This window comes from Pocillopora damicornis, chromosome 2, assembly GCF_964200805.1.
Source record: "Pocillopora damicornis chromosome 2, jaPocDami1.2, whole genome shotgun sequence".
Taxonomy (NCBI): domain Eukaryota; kingdom Metazoa; phylum Cnidaria; class Anthozoa; order Scleractinia; family Pocilloporidae; genus Pocillopora; species Pocillopora damicornis.
The window spans coordinates 2,308,374-2,330,723 of record NC_142671.1 but is presented as its reverse complement, the minus strand read 5'-3'; the positions used below and the strand labels follow the sequence as shown (position 1 = coordinate 2,330,723).

The following is a 22,350-nucleotide window of genomic DNA, read 5'->3' as shown; positions in this document are numbered from 1 at the left end:
CGCTAATGCACTGGAAATAGCTGAGTAACTTTAGAACGGAAAAGAGAATTAGCCAAACAGTTGAGTAGAAGGCCACTGAAAAGACTCATTATGGATTAGTAACACTCTGAAAACTTGGGCTGATGGATAGTGCTTCTCCTCTTTTGCAAGAGGATTCTGAATCAGTCTCTGCCTAAACAAATCTTCGTTTTTGTTTTCTTTATCATCTCTCTTTTTCCATTTTCCCCCTGCTTTTATTTTTCTCATTTCACCAGAACATCACCATTTATTGTGCAGTAATTTGCAGTGATATAAGTCAGCGTTTAAGAAACCAATTACTCAAGCATAGGGTTTGTGTGTTGTTTCCCTATTTTTAAGAGGAGCTTTTAATCATTCCAAAATAGAATTAATTGATTTTGCAGTTTTTAGTGATGAACCATTCAGTTTTGGGCCCAAGAAGGGGTAGGTAAGAGGCCTATAATTACTAAAATGCCAGACTACCTATTATCGTCATACAGTTTATTTACCTGAGTTTCTCAAACCCTAAATATAACCCTTAACAAAATGTGCACTTTTCTATTGCTAAAGCCCTTTTTAGTTATGCAGCTGTTGTATTAAGTCATGGGAAAGCATTTGAATAAAATTTGTCAGTATGTCCCTATATTGAATAAAAGAAATGGATAAATTGCTCTATTCAGTTAATTTTCATACATCCAGAAGGACTACATTGTTTTCAGCTACAGGAATAACAACCAGCTTGTCCATGTTAGCTTTTGTTTCTTTGACAATAAAAGGTAGGGCAACAATACAACATATGTATATCCAGTATGGCAGAGGTGGTGTACTCCCAAGGGGCCAAAACCATAAGCCATGCCTGTTCCCATCTCGCAGGTGGTGTGAACTAACCCCAACTGTAAACAAGTATGGTAGGGATCGAAGAAAGCAATTGTTCTGTGCAAGCCACACTTGTAACATTGGCACCACAATGAAGACAACTGTTGTAGTATGAAGAAATGGTCTGTTTTTAAGTTGAAGGGCATCCTGTACAATTTAACATGGATAAGTGATAAGTAATATAAATCGTATTCAGTGGAATCCTCTAGCATTTATGCCAAATACAGAGCGCAAGACAAATTCAATCCTACAATCACTCATTTTTCTTTAGTTAAGTACCTTTGAAATTAATTATCCTTCTAAATAAAGTTTACTCTCCTGTTCCCTTCATACTTGCTTTAAACACATTCAAACAGAGGAAATTCTTGCACCAAATAAAGTAGTGCATGAGTGTCCCAATACCCCCTTAAGGAAGGTATTGGGGCACTAACTCGTTGCCAGCTAATCAACTTAAGAGCTTTGTAAAAAGTCCCTTATTATTCTGGATTCTCCTGAATGCAGAGTGAAACTCCAGGTTTTCTGTTGAGTTTGGCATATGGCATGGATACAGGTATTTTGGGAAAATTCAATCAATTGTACCTCAATCAAAGATCCGTTTTTGTGAGGTATTCTGATCAAGGATAGTTTTGTTTTCTGGTTCACTTTTCCAATTCCCGGGTATTTATCTGGTGCGCCCTGTAAGGAAATTTTCTTGGCTCGTCATTGGAAGTTCATCACCATTAAAGTTAGCCAATCAGAATGGGCAATTTCACCGCATGGTTTTTCAAAATAAAGGGAAAAAATTGAAAGACCAAGTTGTTATTGGCATGATAAAATATAATACAAAAAAATTACTCAGTGTTCCATGCATAAAATGTGATTATCTCAAACTCTAACACCCCTCTTCATGTTCAGTCAAGGGTACAGAACCGCTCACTGATTTGTGTCTCTTACCTTAAGTTTGAAAGATTTAGCAGCAATAAAATGGTCTAAATCAATTGCACAAGCAATGATACCGCAAAGAACCCCATCAATCAGATGTTTTCGGGTGTGGATCTCGCAAACGATACACCAACTGAAGAAAGCAATGATCCCATGGGCGGCATTGTCAGCAACAGCTCCAATGTAAGGAGCGTACTCTCCTTGTATTTTTGAAAATATGGCGTCAAATCCATAACAAACGCATCCAAGAAAAAGATAGGGCAGTATTCTCAGGATCTGGCGAGTCAGTGCAGAGGGAAAACAATTTGATACCGCCCGGAGGAGGAATAAGATTGAAGAACTAAGGTAATTCCACATCACGGGAAGTCATCCACCATATTGTTTTTCTGATTAGGTCCCAAGCCCCCTGCAAATGTTTCCACCAAGTAATTGTTGTGGATTGGACTTGTAAATAAAGGACTACAGAAGGTTTCTGATTGAAGTAACCTCGAGTAAGAGTCCCCATGAAGAATCGAACCTCAGACTATCATATTCCGCCAACCGACGTTACACCACGCTCTTCGACGCTCTACCATGATGCTCGGAATCCGAACGTCTGAGGTTTGATTCCTTATGATAAATCACGGTAAATCATAATTTTTTCTTCGTCTTACGTTCATGAAAAGACATGGTTCTAACGTTTTGCCACAAATTCTTTTTCCATATCTTTTAAAGGTTTTTTTTCAGGAAACTCCTTAACAGCTGAGGGCTTTAGAGAAAGCCGTTTCAGAGTTTTAAGTAAGTCCTAACTAACACCCACTGAAACATCTTTCTTCTAGAATTATAGAGAGAAATTTCCAAAAGGTATTACATCAAAAACATGGACTTGTGGCGTCATAGAAATCGTCAGGCTCCTTGCACTCGTGTTGAGCCACCTTTTTTGCGATCACAGTGCAACTTACATCCCTATTCATTTCCTTGGTCAACACTGAAATTGCACTCGTGCTTGGCTCTAGAGTTATGTCCTCGGCTAAAACCCATTTGGTGAGGACTTATTTGGGAAAAATTCAGTAAACCAAATGTACTTGTAATGAGGAAAGATTAGAGGAGTTGCCATTCATTGGAATGTCTAAACTTGATGATGTTAGTCAAGGTAATTGTTTGGATGATGCAAACGACTTGTTTTCGTACCATTCAACGAAACGCGGGCATTTGTAACTAAGGGATCGTACTTTTTCGCAACGAATTCTCCATTACGTGAGGCAAGTGAAGTCGTCAGATCCACATTCCAAATTTTCATCTTTTGATTTAACTTTGACAATACTTTATAACCTTGATTTACTTTCTTAAGCATTTAACTGACATCCGTTTTCATATCCTGTATTATAATGAGGTGTTAAGATACAAATAAAACATGATCAAACGTGATTTAAGCCATTGTCATTTTGGACTAGCCTCATTTGCTCTTTCCTGGTATGTCTTCCGGTCTTACTTCGCCCTTAAATGATGTGAAAACGAAAAAAAGGGAAGGATAAAAATATAGTGAGGTGCTCCTTTTTTAACGTGAACTCAGTGATTCTGAACGGCTCTTTTTTCAACAGGGTTCACACATCTCAACTGGCCAAGGTTCGAAAATCTCGGAATTTTGACAGAGATCTCGTCTAACACACTGACAGGTAATTTAGTGTAAACAACTGGGTTGGAAACGTAAATTAGCCACCGTAAAGGGTAAAAAAGCTGACGTTTCGAGCGTTAGCCCTTCGTCAGAGCGATTGCTCTGACGAAGGGCTAACGCTCGAAACGTCAGCTTTTTTACCCTTTACGGTGGCTAATTTACGTTTTCAACCCAGTTGTTTACACTAAATTACTTGCTATACTCTCCCACCGACGCAGCACCACAGTTTCTTTAGAAACTTACCCCTTTATTCATTTAATACACTGACAGCTGTTCAAAGAATTCTTTTATCATTCATATGTAGACATAGTGAACTTCCGGCATCACTCAAAAGATACATATGGTACGTCATGGATATATAGAGAAAGGATTTTGGGAAAAATTACTTTTTGTAACCGTCCCGTTCCGGTTTGTCCAAAGTAGAGCCACGTAGCTTAATTTTGCTGAGTCAAATAAAGCTTTTTGAGATCTCGGTAAGCAGTCCTCAAATCAGAATCCCTTCTTTCAGGTCCCGTGATTGATCAGTACGAAACTTGAAAGTATTCTTAAGAGTTCCACGACTCGGTGAAAATTAGTTTTACTTCAATTGGTGTAATCGAGGATTTTATGTTTTTCCTGTGTTTAAATTTGGAAATTCAAAAACGCCATTGATTAAACGCCTAGCTGTTTCAGTCTCTGAAATGAGAGGGGATAACCTGTCCTCAAATTCAAGCTGCAATATTTCAAAAAGACGGTACAAAATTCATACAAGTAACCAGGAAAACATTTTTGGCTTATCACGGCAATCGTCGTCGTTGTATTCTCTCATTTTATTAAGTGGAAACCTTGGGCGATATTCTCCACCTTCGTAGATGATATCCTATAAAGAGAGAAGACCAAAGACTTCAGTTTGACCAAAGTTTAACTGATGGCTTATTTCATTCACTCATTTGCTCGAGTTATATTTTATATTTGCCCTGCCCTTGTGAAATACCTTGGTCAATCAACGCGATCCTTCTTAAAATGAACAGATTGCCACTTATCGGAAGCGACCCATCAACCCGAATAGATCCACCCAACTTTTCCAAAGGATCGAAACTGTCCAATCCAATTTGGCAAACAATACTTTAAGAGAATCTCGGCAAAACTGACCAATCAGGTTTCACGAAACAGATAACTGACATTCGACATACAAAAGCTCCTCATTTAAATCAGACTGCTGTACCCTTAGTTTTAAAGAAGTCCGCTTATAACTAAGCTTTGACAATGAAGGGTCCAACATTCCTTGAGCTGTTGATGGTATTAGTGTTAAGGGTCGCTAACTCGTTCAAATCTTGAGTGATCGAAGATGAAGCATAAAGTTACGTTGGGGCTCTTTTCAACACTGCAAAACAAACTTTTGAATCGTTTCTGCAACCATGATACTTAGTCGTGACGAGTGAAAAGTTTGAACGACTTAATATAAAAAATTTGAGTTTGCCAAAATTGCCGCCGGGGCGATAACAAGCCGTTCCCCTCAAAGAAACACGGTGTTCTGAGATTGATTTTTCTTATGAACTAACATTGGTGCACAGTTACCTTTCTCCTTAACAGAAGCATTCATAACCTGTAAACGGAAACAAGTGAACAGCGAACCAAGGAGTACTTTTGTCATGGGGCACTGAGTGTTTCCTTTCGTACTCGAGATGACACGAAGGTCACCATTGTTCTCTCCTAGTGAAATAGCCTCCTTCTTTATGCCTATCAGTTCGTGAGGCTGCTTGCCAACATCTTATCATGCAACCACTCTAGTTTGTTTTGATTGCTGATAATGATCAGCAGCACATTACTGCTTTATCGTGCATCTTCATTTGTTAACCAAAGAAGCCATTAGAGTCTGGTCATCAAACAGGGGATGTTATCAAAAGTATAAGCTGATGGGAGATACAGATCTAAATAATACCCCAGTCACACCTAAAGCGTTAACATGTTTTAAAACTGTCTTGTTAAACACGGTTTATAGTTTGTTTTCTTCATAGAAGCTGCATAAACAAATATTTTTCTAATTGTAATATAGAAAGTTCGTGAGCGCTTGAATCCTGTAGAAAATCCAGTTGTTCAGCGGTTCTCTGATTCTGATTTTCATTTAGTGAAACCCAGTTTAACTAAAAAAATTTTTTGTCGGTGCGAATGGGGTATCAAATAAGGACTTAAGTGAAACTGAGCGTGCCTGAGTGGCAAGAATCAGCTTGTTCGTTTTCTTCTCTCCCACAAATCGTTATCAGCTAGGAAGCTTTCAATTCTGTTTTCGCGAGGAAACTTCCATATAGTACACACATTAATTGATCAAGGCTGGCGGCCACTATTTTCGTTCTTCTTCCAGCTTTTTCTTCACAGTTGATGATGATCTTTTGCATAATCAATTAAAAAAACCCATTTGGAAATTGCCTTTGTTTGCTTAATTAAAACAAATCCTTTTCAGTTTAGTTATCAATGCTTTTTTCCATTTTGTCCTCCTGAAGACAATGTTATTTCAAACCTGTCTATTCCTGTCTATTCTTGGAGCTGACTGTTAACATTATGCTGCGCAATTTTCGCTTTTTACACGGTTTTGAAAACCAGATTGTGCAATTTGGGTTTTCTTTAAACAGTTCCAAGGATCACAATATGCAATATATGTTTTAAAACAGTTTTAAATAACAGAAATGCGATCAACTTTCTCTATATTTATTTCATTATGCTCTGTCAGTTGTTATAAAAATTGCCGTTTGTTACAAGGATTTGAGTTAAAATAAGCGCGTTCAAGAGCAAACACAGTTTTCCTTCGATTTTTTCCCTTTTGTTTCAATCCTCCTTTTTCAAACGACCATTGCAAAGCAATTTTTAGTTTCTTCATACGCCATAATCTTTCTTTTTTTCAGAAAAATCACGACGCGAGAGACAGTCGCCTTGTTCTTATCATTTAATGTCGACTGATTAATTTGTCTGCAATCGATAGGTGAGCCAATTTTAAAGGCCAATTACGGCGCGGGAGACAGCCGCCTTGTTGTTATCATTTAATCTCGACTGATTAATTTGTCTGCAATCGATAGGTGAGCCTATTTTAAAGGCCAATCACGAGGCGGGAGACAGCCGCCTTGTTGTTATCATTCAATCTCGATCGATTAATTTGTCTTCGATCGATAGGTGAGCCAATTTTAAAGACCAATGTTTGAATTCCTGTTTACCGAATTCAAACCACGGTTGTGTGACCACATTGTTGAAAAAGTCTATTGGAGAAGTATAAGGCAGCAATGGTGACATCAGTAGAATCATATGATGCATCAGAAAACATCGATATAATCAGTTTGTCCTATTAATGGAATAACGCAGTTTGATAGCGCCGTACTATCAATAGACGACGCCAGGGTGGGAGTTAATCCAAGGGCGTTAAAACCGAAAGTTTTCACGCAGCGTGGTCACATGATAATCATAAAGTTGTCAAAGTAAAAGAAAGAAATGAAAAAGAAAACGAAAAAGACACACAACTTGTTTATAGGGATATTTTTCACTGAATCCTCTAAATTAAATTATAATTGTAAAGCACCATTTGAAACATGTTCGCCATGTTTCCCAGATATGCTTATTCAACTGTAACGTTGATCGATATACCCTGAAGGTAAAATCTTCGCATCATATTCTACACGTTTTAATAAGGAAGTTCAATGGGCGGCGAGGTAACATATTTTACCAAGGCAACATCTACAACGAAATTGATTTCTGCCAAGCTTCCAGTCATTACACAAAAAATAATACAAAACAAAAGAAAAAAGAAACATTATCCGCCAACGAAAAGCAAGGTCGAAAGAAAGAAAGATCACCATAATTAAACAGTCCTCAATGGAGGCAAATAAGACAGTATTTGTTTGAAAATATGCAAATTTACGCTGATTTATCTTCAACTTTTAAGAGTCTACCTGATCCCAAAAACGACTTTCCTTGATATGTATCTTATGCTTGCCTGGTTAGCAACAGAGCATAACAAGGTAAAATATTTATGAGAAGATCAGAAATTACGTGCTATGGTATTAGTAGCTGTTTAAGGAAACAACTGAAAATTAGATTATATGATATCTAAACTGTTTAAAAAGCAGAAATTGCACAATGTGAAAAAAAAGAAAAAAAAAACAACGAAAACAAAAAAAAAGGTAGAAAGATGAATTAATCGTATGTGATATTCTTAGCTTCGTTAAGGAACAGAAAAAAAAGAGCTTTTAAAGATCGTTTGAATAGAGAACGACTTTGAGACAGAGAAGGAAAAGAAAAAGTTTTTTTACCACTACGTCATGTCTATTCTCATTTAAATTATTATTTAAACTATTTGCACATTTCCCATCAGATTATATTATAATAACATCTCCTGTTTCATAACCAGTTATAAATGGCGTCTTTGGTTGACAAATGAAGATGCGCTATAAAACAGAAATGAGTAGATTGTTATCAACTAGTAAAACAAATTAAAGTGATTGCATGATAAGATGTTTGCGTGCTGCCCTCTTGAACTGATGAGTATAAATAGGGGAGCTACTTCAGCTGGAGCGAACAGTAGTGACCTTCATCTCATCTCACGCACGAAACTGGGAAACTAGCCACATTGCACCATGGCAAAAGCTCTCTTTGGTTTACTGCTCACTTGTTTTTTTCTGGAAGCCATGACTGCTTCATTTAAGGGGGAAGGTAACTGTCGATTTGTCTGCCTCAAAGCTATTTCATGACAGAGCTTCATGGTTGTTTTAAACTTAACGCTCGTCGCAGAAAACACGTCTATAGTTGAACAAGTTGGTATTTTTTCAGCTTACACGAGAGTCCTCATGTTATCATAGCTTTTCTTTCTGATCATTCTAAATTTGGAGGGAATACTTTTTGTGAATGTCGAAATTACTCTTTGATATTGTGGAGTGAACCTTCAGTAAAGGGGATTCCATGAAAGAGCAAAGTGTCTCGTGTCAAAGAGAGAGTCGTTTTTTTAGGGATAAGTCTGTTTTTAGGCCTTATTGGTCAGTTTTGTCGTAATAATCTGGCTGTAACCCCTCAGCTATCATTTGCACGTTGGGTTATGTCAGTTTCGATCCGGAAGATAACTTAGGTCGTTTGTTCGGTTCGGTGGTTTCCTTCTTAAAAAAAAACCATATAGCCTGAATTGATTCAGGAAATACCATCCCTTTCCATCAATTCAAAAAAGGAAATTGGAAACAAAAAAAAAAAGATGGGTCCTTTTCCAAAGAGATATTGTAAGATCGATAATGACAGTTGATATTTCTCTCTGTCTTTTACATAATTAATTCCGAATTGTTTTAGCTAGATGAAAGAAAAATAAGACTGATTTCCTAAAAAACTATCCTTACATACTCGAAAAAGTTAATATACAATACTATGTATAATTTGACCTTTGGTCAAAATGTCTAAATTACGTCTTTTCATGTGAAGGTGGAGAATATCACCCTGGATTCCTGACTCCTGAAATGAGCAAATACAACGACGATGATTGCCTCGGTAAGCCACAACTGTTTTCATGGGATTTATTAAAAGCAAGTCTTGTTTGTTGTTGTTTTTTTCCGCTGTTTAGCATGATTCGCAATCAGCCTTATATCCTGCCAAAGCTCAGCCAGTGGGCTACAACTCCATGGCTGGAGGACTGCTTAGTATCATGAGCAGTGGGCTTCGTAGGGGGCTGCAGTCGATACTGAAAACAATTGCCCCCTAGGTCAAAGGGAAATTTTGAAACTTGAATTTGACTGCTAATTAACAGTTTATCGTTTTAACATTTCAGAGCCTTGCTCCCTGGATGTTGCTGTCCTGATAGATGTGTCACGAAGCATGGACAGTGAAGAACGAAAAAAGCTAACCGACATCTTTAATAGGACTGTGGACAAATTGAATGTATCTTCAAATGGAAGCCACATGGCCGTTATAACCTTTGGATCGAATGCCACGAGCGTTTTTACATTTGCAGACACAAAATACCACGATGCCGAGACCTTAAAAGCAAAGGCAGCGGAGGCAATATCTTATGTACCGAAACATGACGGAACCCGTACAGACCTTGCCGAAGACCTGGCAGTGAAAGAAGTGTTCACCAGCTGTGGAGGAGACCGACCCAGTTTCGGCAATGCAATGGTTATTCTTACAGATGGAAAATTTTGGATCAATGAAACATGGGATAAAAGGGCAGAAATTGACTTCAATGTCACAACGCGAAACTTGAAGGTGATAAAATGTAACATTGAATTTAGCATTGTTCAAGGTTTGTTTCAGCTAATGTTAGGGATGTTAATATCAGCGCTATTTTAACTCACTCCTCTCGCATGGAAATGATGTTTTAAGAAAAAAAAGTAGACCTACCCTAACACTCAGCACTCTTCTTCGTTCACCTTCTTCATTTTCTATCAGCTTCTTGAAATACCTTCCATTTTAGAAAACTAGCTCATATTCATTGGGAAGGTCGTCATTAAGGGTATGTTACTCGGAGTATACCGACTTTATCAAGTAAAGCCACATGTTATGAATAACTTTCAGTGCGAGTATATGTCCTGGGAATACCTCGGCACTGAAAATCGAAAGTTAAGCCATGGGGTTTACCTACCAGAAGACCCGAGAACAGAGGAAGGATAATTATAAATTTTTCTTTTCTTAGAGAAGAGGGGTGATAATAATCGTCGCAGGTATCGGTAGTGAATTATCCAGAGATGATGCTGATAAGAACTTGAGAATGGTAGCAGGGAAAGATGGAGAAATATCCAAATATGCGGATTTCAATGAGCTCTCCAGTCAACTCAATAATTTAATGAGGAAAGTCTGTCGTAAGTAGACGTTAAAACTCCACCAGTCATTTTAGTTTTATCCGCCCCTTCACGTCTTATGTAACACATGTCAAAATGCTCGTGATAGTGGAGTCACATGCTCACTTTTATTTAAACGTCTTAGAGTTGCCTGCTTGTAAAGGAAAAAGCAATAGCATATGACGAATTCTGAAGTTGATATGTTTTTGTGTTGTTGTTTTTTCTTTTAAGTGGTGACTTGATGAACTTTTTTTTAAATTTTAAGATGGTGATGATAATGATGATGATGATGATGATAATGATGATGATGATAATGATGATGATGATAATGATGATGATGATAATGATGATAATGACGACAATTCATATCACAAATATCATAAATGAATTTTATTGCGACCTGCTGGTTAAATTTAAGCGCAAAAAATTACCTCAAGAAAAGCAAAAAAAGAAGCCTGAAAGGAAATTCAAGCTTTCGACAGGACTCGAACCCGTGTATTACAGATACTAGTCAGCAGCTCAGTGCTACCAACTGAGATACGTAGCTTCAAGTTGGGAGCGAAGCAAATTCTATTGGTTTCTACTTCCCCATAAGTAATTTGATTGCCATTCAAAATAAATAAATTTTACTCATTTCATCAATTATTCCATAAATTGCATCAGCGAGGTTAATTTCTGCACTAAAATTTCATTTGCAGGTCGAAGAACCTACTAAAATTTCTGTTGCTCACAATCCCCCCAACGTGTGTCTTTATAGCTTAGTGTGTAGTGCCGCGCATCCAACCGGTGTTGCTGGGAAGCTTGCACAAGAATCTCGTCGAATCGATCATTTCTGCCTCTAATATCACAATTAAATCTTTTTTTTCGAAAATCTCGTATGTTGTTTTATCTGAAAAAGAAAAACACGTTTTCTTAAAAGAACCCACTCTGTTATCTTTACTCTTGACAACCATTATAGGATCTACTGACGGCAAGTACACACAGTGGTCAAAGTTTTCGTCGTGCAGTAAAACATGCGGAGAAGGACACCAAACCCGCACAAGAACCTGTACCAAACCTCCCCCGTCAAAATGTGGAAAGGATTGTATCGGTGCTGATAAGGAAACAAGGAGTTGCACAGAGAATCCTGGTAAGATGACACTCATAAAATTGACTTACAATAATTATTATTCATGATTTCATAACTACTACCCCTTTCAAAATCATGCGAATTCTGACGGGAAAAGCCAGATTTTCGAAATTTTTGTCCTACGAAATTAAGCGATTATAACGCTGTGTTATGACCTTTTGAGCTCTCGCAAAAGATCACAGCTCTTTCCTGAGAAATGTGCAGCATGATTGACGCATTAAGACGGATTTATAAGATCTTTCCCCAACTACGTGCCATTCCTATGTTACTGAAAAGGGCAGTTATGGTAATTTTCCACGAGGTTGATAATCCAAAGATACTTATTGCCCTTTCATGGTCAATTTGCAGTTATTGATGGTCGTTACGCAGATTGGTCTGAGTCTGAGTGCAATGCAAAATGTGGAGGAGGAACCTTGACTCGAAAGAGAGGCTGCACCAATCCTCCACCTAATATTTGTGGAAAGGCTTGCATTGGGCCTGCAAAAGAGACTATTACATGCAACGAAGAAGAATGCCCTCGTAAGTCAAAGTTCTGCACAATAGAAGATTATCTGTTCTTCTGCATTCTAATTTCCTGTAAATTATGAATACAAAAAGTAAAGCCTTTTACTCTGTTTCTCTTGACACACGGTGGTGGTGTTGATGTCCAAACGTATTCATATGATTTCCAAGTTGTCTCGTTCCCCTCGTAATAGTTCGTCATAAAGGAGAAAGTGATCTTTTCATATTATCCTTTAGTAGCATTACAAAAGTACAGAATAGTTTACAATAAGGTTTTTGGTTTTGTTTAATGTCAATACAGGATGCCCAGTAGATCTGGCGTTTGTTTTCGACTCTTCAGATACTATTGGGAAAGATGCTCTGGAAAAGGCAAAGATGCTTGTAAAGAACATGGTAAAAGGTCTAGAACTAGGAGCAGATGAGTCTCGAGTAGCTTTGGTTGTGTTCGCTGATAAAGTTGAGGTTAAGGCTCGATTCAGTGAAAACTTAAGCGTAAAACAATTTCAGGATATGGTACAAAACATGAAAAGCATCGGCAGCCGAACACGAATCGATAAGGCCCTGGTAGAAACAAAAAAATTGTTTAAAGAGGGAAGAGATGATGTGTATAAGATTGCAGTGGTGCTGACTGATGGTAAACAACTCATAGAACACGACACTAAAAGCTTGCTAAGTACCTCTGAGCCCTTGCGAAGTGCAGGTGTCCGTGTGATAGCCGTGGCAATAGGAACTGAAGCGTCTAAAGGTAGACTAAGGCCGATGACCGATTCAATGGACGACGTAAAGGAGGAAGATGAAGCCCTGGAATATTTCCAGCAGCTATCTGACAAACTAAACCAGAATCTCTGTGGTAACTATTGCTAACCCAATTGTTAGGAAGTAAGAAGGGTGGTCTCCATTTTGATACAGAAATAGAGAAAGAGCTTACCAATTTCTTGCCTTTGTCTTCAGTTGAAAGTTAATCGATACAGTGCGAGGTTAACGATAATAAAGAAAGAACGGCGACTGAAGAAAAATGATTAGAAAAGTAAATAATAACAACAACAAAAATCAACAATAACTCACCTGACCAATACTGTCAGGGTAATAAGGGTAAGACCGAGATAAATTGGGCCTGACTTGCCTGTTCGGGCTTACTTCCTATGATCCTGCGCAAGCAAAAAAATTGCATGGAGCGGACTTGCAAAGTTCGTAATTTTTGGGCAATGTCGGTGATTGAGTCGTAAAAAGCGGAAGAAGACAGTAATAACAAAGAAAACTTAAAGGACATTTATTGCTTCGGTTTATTCAAAGTTTGCTTTATTTGCCGGCTCTCGAAATAATCCAGGAATGCGTGTTAGAAATGAGAGAGAAAAAAGCCAACGATTACGTTTAAAATGTTGCCAATACATTAACAAGCGTCTTTTTCATTGATAATTGATATTTTCTTTTTTCTCTAATGATTACACAGTTCGTCCACCAAGCAAACTTCCGTTTCCAGGTAATGTGTAGTGTCTTTGTATTCTTTTTTTTGGAAGGAAATAGTTTTCCGACCTTTCTTTAGGATTTATGACCACTCAAGCACAGAAAGTATTGTTAATTAACTCATGTCACGGGACGCCTGGTATTCTTTCACTATGAAAATGGGAAAGGAGTCATTCATGGAGAAATATGTTTTTACGTCTTGTCACTAGCGTAGGAAAAAGAAAAAATTCCCCGAGTCCTCATGAGGAATCGAACCTAAGACCTTCTGTTTCCGCGTTCCGATGCTCTACAACTGAGCCGCAGAGACTACGGTGAGCGAGGTCCAATACGAAGTTCATATGACACACGTCCTGCATACTGCTAGAATCAGCAATGTCGATAGCGTCATGTTTGTAAATAGAATAAGAGAGAACTTACCATCTCTGTAATTCTATTTACGAGTCATTCATACCTTATTTTAAATCAAATCATTTTTTCTTTTTTTCTTCTTCCTCTTTTTCCTTCTTGAGGCAAAGGAACCGAAGTTTGCAGTGACAAATTGTCTAAAGGAGATTGTGGACGGCGAAACAATGATGATCCTTCACTTTGCGAAACCGATTATGCAGCAGAATATTGTCCGAAGTTTTGCAATCTTTGCAATCGTCTGGTAAGTACAGAGCTGATGTTTCGGAAAAATAGAGCCAGCTGAAATGTGCTGGTTCATGTGAAGAGAAATTTTCTCAATACTCTTTTTCTTTTTAAATCAATACAGGGAAAGACAGTTTAAAAGAAGTAAACAGGCTAAAAGACATTGACGACGCCACGAGATTACGCCACTTGACAACGCCTAAAACCGCATTTAATCAAGTTTAATGAAAGTCTTAACATTTTCTTAAAATAAATATATAGGGACGAGTATCAGGAAATGAAAGTTGTAAAACATTGTTTAAGTTAAACTAAATAAACGATGAAAAAAAAATGAGACTCGGGTCTGAAGGCTTTATTTGCCTCAAGCAATGGATAACTCGTTTCAGTATCCTTAGAAATGGCTTGAACGCATCCTTCTTATTCCTTTCTACGTCACAAAGTTGTTCTCAGAAAGGGTCACCCAGCTGTCCTTATGTTTCGCCAATGCATGTCTTCTTGCAATAAATACAGTTTTTACAATAGATTACATTGACGGAGGTGCACGTGAAATGATCAGTAATCTTAATGGATCGCTTGGGTCCAGAAATGTTCTCGAAGTTATGAATGAAAGGACAAGTTTTGTATCGTGTACGCTTAAACTTGAGAGTCTCGGGTTGATATTGAACTTCTGACCATAAATGCTATTTCTGACGAGTAAGCTGCGTTGAAGGCTGAAAAAAAAATTTTGTCGACACGAGCAGGACACCGGAAGTATACAAAAAGGAGTATAGCAAGTTATAGTCATATAGGTCGCTGAATCAACCCAGGAATCAGAGCTCTATTTAGTTCAGTTTTAATCTTTTACTGAAGTCTTGCTTTGCCATCGGCTAGTTTTGTTAAGCCTCCGTAGGATGGGCTTATAGTTTCCGGAGCTAAGGCCTCGGTTCCCACCCAGCTTTCCTGCCCATAGTGTTTTAGTTAGGTTCTTTCCAGGCTCTCCCAAATAAACTTATCTGTCAAAAGGCTTTACTGTTTTCGTGCTGTTTAGTGAAGACTTAATATTTATTTATGAGGTGGTCGCTTTTGAATGAAATTAGAGGAGGCTGCGAAAAGATACTACCAATTTCGGGATCGTTTTGAAGTAATTTAAAGTTTCTAAGAATGGTGGATTTAACTGCTTGATAATGAGGGTCAATGTGAGTGTGAATGGAGTAAGACCGATATTTTCCTTCTGTGCCATTTGTAGTGCTGACTGTCGATCAATTTGGTGGTGGCCCGTTTGAGCGACAGAAACAGGATAGCCACGTTTTTCGAAAAACTGGCACATTACCTTTGTTTTGTTGAAAATAATCAGAGCCGTCACTGCATAAACTACGAAGTCTAAGAAATTGAGAATAAGGAATAGTAATTGACATGTGTTGGAAGCGAAGCTTTAAAGGGCCTTCAAGGGTTATTTCACTGATAGAGAGATTAAAAATCATGATTAACACTTTCGAATGATCTAAGATTGACAGCTAATTTCTCCTTGCTTTGTTTAAAAAAAGTGTAAGTATATTTCTTTGATGGTAAATTAGGCCTGCTCTAATGCAAAGGTGATCTATTAATCGGAAATTTTCCCAGGATTACGAATCAAAGCCATTAGACAGTGAAGAATAGCGCAGAAAAAACTGTAACTAGGCTGTCGTGGTTTATCAATGTACAGCGTTTAAGGTATAAAATCTATAGTTAAAGGAACAGCCCCGGTACAAGTATTTTTCTCTGACCACAGAGAAAAGATTATCCGATAGTAATTCCGAGAAAAAGGGGTTTGAACATCAAAATTACGAATTACATTTATGGGAAAAACTTGCAGGGAAACTGACTTGAAATTCGTGAATTATCGAGTGCAAAATAACGCCAACAGAGTCATCGTCAGAACCTGAATGATGGTAATATAAAGATAAACACCTTAAAATTGAGCTCGCCTCAAACTTTAAAAGAGCTGAGAGCTTATGGATAGTCTACATTTCTTTTCTTTTGGTTTGGCTCTATGAGCAGGTACTGGTTGCTTTCATTCAGTTATGTCACGGCTGCTACGGCTTTATCACCAGATATTTACTCGCTACAAGATTGATTCGTGTTTCATTATGTTAAACCGCTTAAAAATGAAGTTATTCTTTGTCCATCAGGGACGTGATCATTTGAGCTCCACCCAGAACCGCATTTTATTCAGTTGTGTCACGGCTTGGGCAAACGATAAGTCGTATTTATGGCAAGAGCGTTTTGCCCACCATATCTTGAAGTTAGTTTGGTTAAACTCTTACATTACAAATTCCTCAAATATTATTGGTGCATTCGCAGCTTCATTTTTCACTAATCATTCTGAACATTTGTAATCGGACAGTTGTCTGGGATCGAACACCTGTAATCGAACAGTTGAATCAGCCAATCATAGCAGGTGATTTAGTGTTAACAACTGAGTTGAAAACGTAAATTGGCCACCGTAAAGGGTAAAAAAGCTGACGTTTCGAGCGTTAGCCCTTCGTCAGAGCGATTGGTATACTGTATCATACTCGGCTAATCCACCAATCACAGAAATGATCAAAATAACCATAGCAACAACCACTTATCCAAGGAGAAACTGGGGAATTTCCAAAACCCTAAGCATTGAGATGGTTATGATTAATTGGTGAAAGTAATTCTTGCTGTCCAATTCTGTCTGTAATCATACTCGTGATAAACAAATCGGACACCCGCTTTGCGGTCGTCCGATTTTGCTAATCACTCGTATGATCACAGACCGAAGTGGACTCCACTCGAATTAAATGGTTGTTGCTATGGTTATTGTGATCAGTTCTGTGAATAGTGGGTTTAGCTGAGTAGACTTAGTATGATTGGCTGCTTCATCTGACCGATTACAGCTAACTGTCCAATTACACTGTGGATGCTTAGAAAAAATAAAGCAGCCAATGCACCAATCACATTTGAAAAAATTGTAATGGTTATAATTAGATAGGTAAAAACCTCTTTAAGTCCTCCTTAGAGAGAAACAGAAACCCTCGAAGTCCCTTTGGGATCTAAATTGTGTTGGTATTTTGAGTTTCTAGCCATATTGACAGATAATGTCGAGCTTTTAATTATAATATCTGAATAGTTATTTTACATAAGTTTACGTTGAATTTCAGAACCATATGCTTTTTATCTCTATACAAAACTATAGCCAGCCTAAGAATCATCGACAAGACAAGAAAACAGAAGCCAGCTTTTTTAAACTATGACGGACTATCATGGTCCCTCAATTACTGCATGTTTATCAAATCCTAGCTAGGATGAGAAGCCATTTGGACTCCAAGTAAGCCTTTATACGTGCCCAAGTGGTCCGTGAGGCCAATGCTTAACTCCGGTTTTCTTAGCATGAAGCGGCTAGGAGTATTGCTACTCCCCCCTGGATGGGATGCTAGTCCATTGCAGGGTTACTCCCACCACGTTTGGTGGTACCCATTTGTACACCTGGGTGAAGAGAAGCACTGTCAGAGTAAAGTGTCTTGCCTAAGAACACAACACAATGACCGCGGCCAGGGCTCGAACCGGGACCACCCGATCCGGAGTCGAGCGCACTAACCATGAGGCCACTGCGCCTCCACAAGCCATATGCACTCCAAGTGTTTGCATGTAATTGTATGTCAGTCCCGTTTGTATCAGCAATCCACAAACTTAGTTTAACCTAGATACGAAAACTTTGCAAGGCAGTTGTTACAGTTTCAATCAGGTCCGAGTGGACAAGAAGCTTTTGGCTTTTTTTTCCGAGGCTCAGACATAAAATTTTGTTTGGCTTCTCTTTAATGAGAACTTTATTTTCAGGAAAATGTCGAGGACTGGTTAACTGAGCTAAGACTTGATGACTTTCGGAATCAACAAACCGGGCCATCTTGATAAGCTTTACAAGGCGATTCAGGAAGTCCAGTACCCGAGCGAAGATAAATTCTGCTAATCAGTGCCTTAGAAAGGATAGCACCTTTCGATCGAGTATCGTAAACCGACAACCAAAGTTATCACAACGAACAACCATGAGAACTCAAAGTAAAACCAAGCAAACTGCCCAAAGCCCAGGAAAACGCGGGCGATCAAGTCTTGATTAGTTTTAGTGTTGCGTCTGATTAGTTGGGAGAGAAGCGCGAGTCTCCTTGACGAATCACAGCGCGGAGGAGAGTGGAGCGAGTCTCCTTGACGAATCACAGCGCGGATTAAAAAAAAAATAAAAAGAAATGCTCTATGACAATAGAAGAGTGATTTGCTCAACATACGCGAAAACGCTAGTGACGAAATCGTGATTGCCTTTAAAGTTACGTCTGACTGTTTGGGCGGGTTTTGCGAGTTTTCCAGGCCAGTCACAGAGTGAAGCAACGCAAAACCAATGCGATTTTTTTTCTTTTTTTATACCTTCTTTTTAGGAGAGCAGTTTTTTTTAAGGGAGGGGGGGGGGGGGGTAAAGAGGTACGATTGGGGGAATTTTCATGAAAAAGAGTCAGTGGGAAATGAAACAAGAGTGGTAGAGAAAGCTCTCTGTAATTTCTCGTTGAGGTTTTTTTAAGTAGATAAGTGATGAGGCGAAACAAAAAAGTTACGAACACTATTTTATTTAACACCAATTTCTCAGAGCTTAAGTTTAAAAGCGATGTTTTAAAGATAGTAAGGAGAGTTTATTCCAGAATTCCAGCTTTGTGTTACATCAACCTGTCACTTGCTTTCAAGTAAATGTATTTTTGGTGTTACTTAATTTTATAAATTAAAATGCATTTTTGGTGTTACTAAATTTTTATTTAATTTTCACGTTACTTAATTTTATGAATTAAATCATCGAAATTTTCCTAAGGTTCAGGTGGGTCGGTACGATTCGACTCTGAGAGGGAAAAATATACCTTCATGATATCTATGCTTGAAAGATGTTGTCTATTGGGAAATTAAGGAAGACATTAGTGCAACATCAAAATTTCGTCCTAGTTTTCCTCTCTTTCTTCTAATCCTTGTATTAAACAAGTGGAAAAAAATTAAGTCTTTTTCACGTTAAATGTCAATAATTTAACTTTCTTATTCAAACGGTTTGATCGACAGGTCTGCGCCAACTTTGTCTCTTACCCGAATCAGCAGTTTTTGGGGCCGTCGAGGAACTCAAAGAGAGGCTTGAAGATCTCCGTAATTACACTCCGATGGTTTCCTTCATCGCAAACATAATTTGGATTATTTTGATCATTACTATAATGAGACAGACTAGACTGGAGGTCTTGGGAACCAACGTGCTGGGTATTGCGTTTCTCTGTATTTACGGGTTAATTATTGTGATTCAGTTCTTAACCCTACTTTGACACCGAGTCGAGACGTTTTTCCATGCGATTGCGCGCACACTGTGGAGGCGTGGTCAGCTGCATATGTCGTGGGCATTTGATGATGAGAATCTGCCACCTCCTTCCACTGACAGTGACTTGGATCAAGTTCGTAGAAATTCGCGAAGACCTTGCAGACGTCGCGGCCGTCGGTCTTCTGACCAGAAAAGTGTATCAATTGATGATAGAGAGAGCCTCCTGTCAGAAGGTAGACCACCTTTGAGTTAGTGCTCGAGGGAACGATTGTAAGCCATTGTAAAGACACATTATGGATTAGTAACATCCTCTGCAAACTTGGGCTGATGGATAGTGCTTCTCCTCTTTTGCAAGAGGATTCTGAATCAGTCTCTGCCTAAACAAATCTTTGTTTTTGTTTTATTTATCATCTCTCTTTTTCCATTTCCCCCCTGCTTTTATTTTTCTCATTTCACCAGAACATCACCATTTATTGTGCAGTAATTTGCAGTGGTGTAAGTCAGCATTTAAGAAACCAATTACTCAAGCATAGGGTTTGTGTGTTGTTTCCCTGTTTTTAGGAGCTTTTAATCATTCCAAAATAGAATTCATTGATTTTGCAGTTTTTTAGCAGTGAACCATTCAGTTTTGGGCCCAAGAAGGGGTAGGTAAGAGGCGTTTAATTGCTAAAATGCAAGACAACCTCATACACTTTATTTACCTGAGTTTCTCAAACCCTAACTCTAACCCTAAACAAAATATGCACTTTTCTATTGATATAGCCCTTTTGAGTTAAGCAGCTGCTGTATTGAGTCATGGGAAAGCATTTGAATAAAATTTGTCAGTATGTCCCTATATTGAATAAAAGAAATGGATAAATTGCTCTATTCAGTTAATTTTCATTCATCCAAAAGGACTACATTGTTTTCAGCTACAGGAATAACAACCAGCTTGTCAATGTTAGCTTTTGTTTCTTTGACAATAAAAGGTAGGGCAACAATACAACATATGTATATCCAGTATGGCAGAGGTGGTGTACTCCCAAGGGGCCAAAAACTTAAGCCACGCCTGTTCCCATCATGCAAGTGGTGTGAAATAACACCAACTGTAAACAAGTATGGTAGGGATTGAAGAAAGCAATTGTTCTGTGCAAGCCACACTTGTAACATTGGCACCACAATGAAGACAACAGTCAACAGTGGAAATTATTGCACCAAATAAAGGAGTGCATGAATGTCCCAATACCCCCTTAAGGGAAGTATTATGGCACTTACTCTTTGCCAGCAAATCAACTTAAGAGCTTTGCAAAATTAAAAGTCCCTCATGATTATTCTGGAGTCTCCTGGATGCAGAATGAAACTCCAGGTTTTCTGTTGAGTTTGAAATATGGCATGGATACAGGTATTTTGGGAAAATTCAATCAATTGTACCTCAATCAAAGACCCATTTTTGGGAGGTATTCTGCTCAAGGATAGCTTTATTTTCTGGGTCACTTTTTCTATTCCCGGGTTTTTATCTGGTGCACCTTGTAAGGATATTTTCATGGCTCATCATTGGAAGTTCATCACCATTAAAGTTAGCCAATCAAAATGGGCAATTTCACTGCATGGTTTTTCAAAATAAAGGGAAAAAATTGAAAGACCAAGTTGTTATTGGCATGATAAAAAATAATTCAAATAATTACTTAGTGTTCCTCGCATAAACTGTGACTGTCTCGAACTCTAACACCCCTCTTCGTGTTCAGTCAAGGGTACATTACCGCTCGCTGAATGATACCTATTTTCGGAAGGCCATTACCAGAACTTTGCATGATATGCAACACCGTAACAGACTGGATTTATGCACATCATAGCCACAGAATCACACAATGGAACCGAACCATTTTAAATCCACTAGAGATGGAAAAGTACGCGGAAGCTGTTTTTAACCAAGGGGCACCACTAAGCAACTGCTTTGGTTTCGTAGACGGAACTGTGCGGCCAATTACTCGACTCGGGGAAAACCAGCGATTGTTATACAACGGCCACAAACGCGTACACGGATTGAAATTTCAGTCCGTGGTCCTACCAAATGGGTTGATTTCATACTTGTATGGTCCAGTAGGTAAGGCGTGATACTAGCAAATTACTATGCTTATAATCAGAACAAAGTTTGAAACAATTGTGGAAAAAGTGAGTACGAATTTCATTGGCTTTTCCATTGATTACCCTCACCCTCACCCCCAACCGGCCCATTTTCCCTTTGCTTCTCTCCGTCAGCAATAAACAAGTCAACTGCCTGTGCATAAATATTGCTTTTTATCTATATACTTAAGTTCTAATCTTGTCTAAACAGAAGGAAGGAAGCATGACGCAGGAATTTTGGCAGAGTCAGGCCTTTACAACAGTCTCCGGAAACATGCTGTCTCAACAACCGGCCAACCGATGTGTATCTATTGGGATCCAGCTTACCCACTTCGGATACATCTTCAGGCATCTTTCCGGCAGCGAGTACTGACTCCCCAACAGCAAGCTTACAATGGTTCCATGAATGCAGTCCGCTCCTCCGTTGAATGGATTTTTTCTGATATTGTAAATTATTTCAAATTTCTTGATTTCAAAAAGAATCTCAGGATTGGGCTAAGCCAAGTAGGCAAAATGTACATCGTCTGTGCAGTCCTTCAAAATGTTTTGATGTGTTTGTACGGTAATTCAACATCCCAGTTTTTTTAACTCAGACCCACCTTCCCTAAAGGATTACTTTTCCTAATTATACAGTCTGTTGTGGCCACCCGACATAAGACTCAAAAAACTGTTTTAGATTATATGGGAAGATACCAAGAAGAGCGTATTGATGTCAAATAAAATTAAACACAACAAATAAATCGGGTTTATTATGGTTGTCAGCATCAATGTTAATCTATCCAAAAAAATTTAAATTTTGAACCTTCCAAAAACGTTGAAATAAAGTCTAAACTACAGTCATCAATTTGAACATCTAACACAGTTACACTACTAATATATTGCTTTTCAATAGAAGCCCAGACTTAGTTCAATAACAACAAAGTGAACGGAGACCTGAGGAAATTAAAGCAAAATGGAGTTTGTTTATTTTGAAACTAGTGTTTGTTTA

At 38.3% G+C, this 22,350-nt stretch overlaps 2 protein-coding genes and 1 long non-coding RNA gene across 7 annotated transcripts; 1 reads left to right on the top strand and 2 right to left on the bottom strand.

Moving 5' to 3' along the window:
• Positions 1–483: 483 nt before the first annotated feature.
• LOC113664545 (transmembrane protein 267) lies at positions 484–2,206 on the bottom strand. Its single transcript, XM_027180158.2, has 2 exons — positions 1,807–2,206; positions 484–1,020 (listed from the first exon to the last, which is right to left on the bottom strand). Exons 1-2 carry the CDS (start codon positions 2,149–2,151, stop codon positions 685–687), a joined length of 681 nt encoding a protein of 226 aa, XP_027035959.2. The 5' UTR covers positions 2,152–2,206; the 3' UTR covers positions 484–684.
• A 1,515-nt stretch (positions 2,207–3,721) lies between these two features.
• Positions 3,722–5,236, bottom strand: LOC149049519 (uncharacterized). The gene is made up of 2 exons (XR_016183819.1): positions 5,006–5,236; positions 3,722–4,307 (listed from the first exon to the last, which is right to left on the bottom strand). It is a non-coding gene; the product is annotated as an uncharacterized LOC149049519 (long non-coding RNA).
• Positions 5,237–7,925: 2,689 nt separating this feature from the next.
• LOC149049518 (uncharacterized) lies at positions 7,926–14,187 on the top strand. Of its 5 annotated transcripts, none has more exons than XM_089196938.1 (10): positions 7,926–8,122; positions 8,873–8,938; positions 9,216–9,652; positions 10,080–10,245; positions 11,183–11,353; positions 11,702–11,872; positions 12,156–12,704; positions 13,305–13,334; positions 13,834–13,964; positions 14,070–14,187. In XM_089196938.1, exons 1-10 carry the CDS (start codon positions 8,047–8,049, stop codon positions 14,082–14,084), a joined length of 1,812 nt encoding a protein of 603 aa, XP_089053064.1. In that variant the 5' UTR covers positions 7,926–8,046; the 3' UTR covers positions 14,085–14,187. The 5 variants fall into 5 exon arrangements, with proteins under 5 accessions (XP_089053064.1, XP_089053065.1, XP_089053063.1 ...); XM_089196939.1 differs by having other exon boundaries at positions 7,931–8,122; positions 12,195–12,704; positions 13,828–13,964; XM_089196937.1 differs by having other exon boundaries at positions 7,931–8,122; positions 13,828–13,964.
• Positions 14,188–22,350: the final 8,163 nt, after the last annotated feature.

Excerpts from the sequence above, each read along its gene's own strand:
- LOC113664545 (XM_027180158.2), bottom strand. The coding sequence starts at position 2,151 with ATGTGGAATTACCTTAGTTCTTCAATCTTATTCCTCCTCCGGGCGGTA. Across the intron at positions 1,021-1,806 it reads CTAAATCTTTCAAACTTAAG|GATGCCCTTCAACTTAAAAA; the intron begins GTAAGAGACACA and ends TAAATTGTACAG.
- LOC149049518 (XM_089196937.1), top strand. The coding sequence starts at position 8,047 with ATGGCAAAAGCTCTCTTTGGTTTACTGCTCACTTGTTTTTTTCTGGAA. Across the intron at positions 11,354-11,701 it reads GAGTTGCACAGAGAATCCTG|TTATTGATGGTCGTTACGCA; the intron begins GTAAGATGACAC and ends GTCAATTTGCAG. Across the intron at positions 12,705-13,304 it reads ACTAAACCAGAATCTCTGTG|TTCGTCCACCAAGCAAACTT; the intron begins GTAACTATTGCT and ends ATGATTACACAG.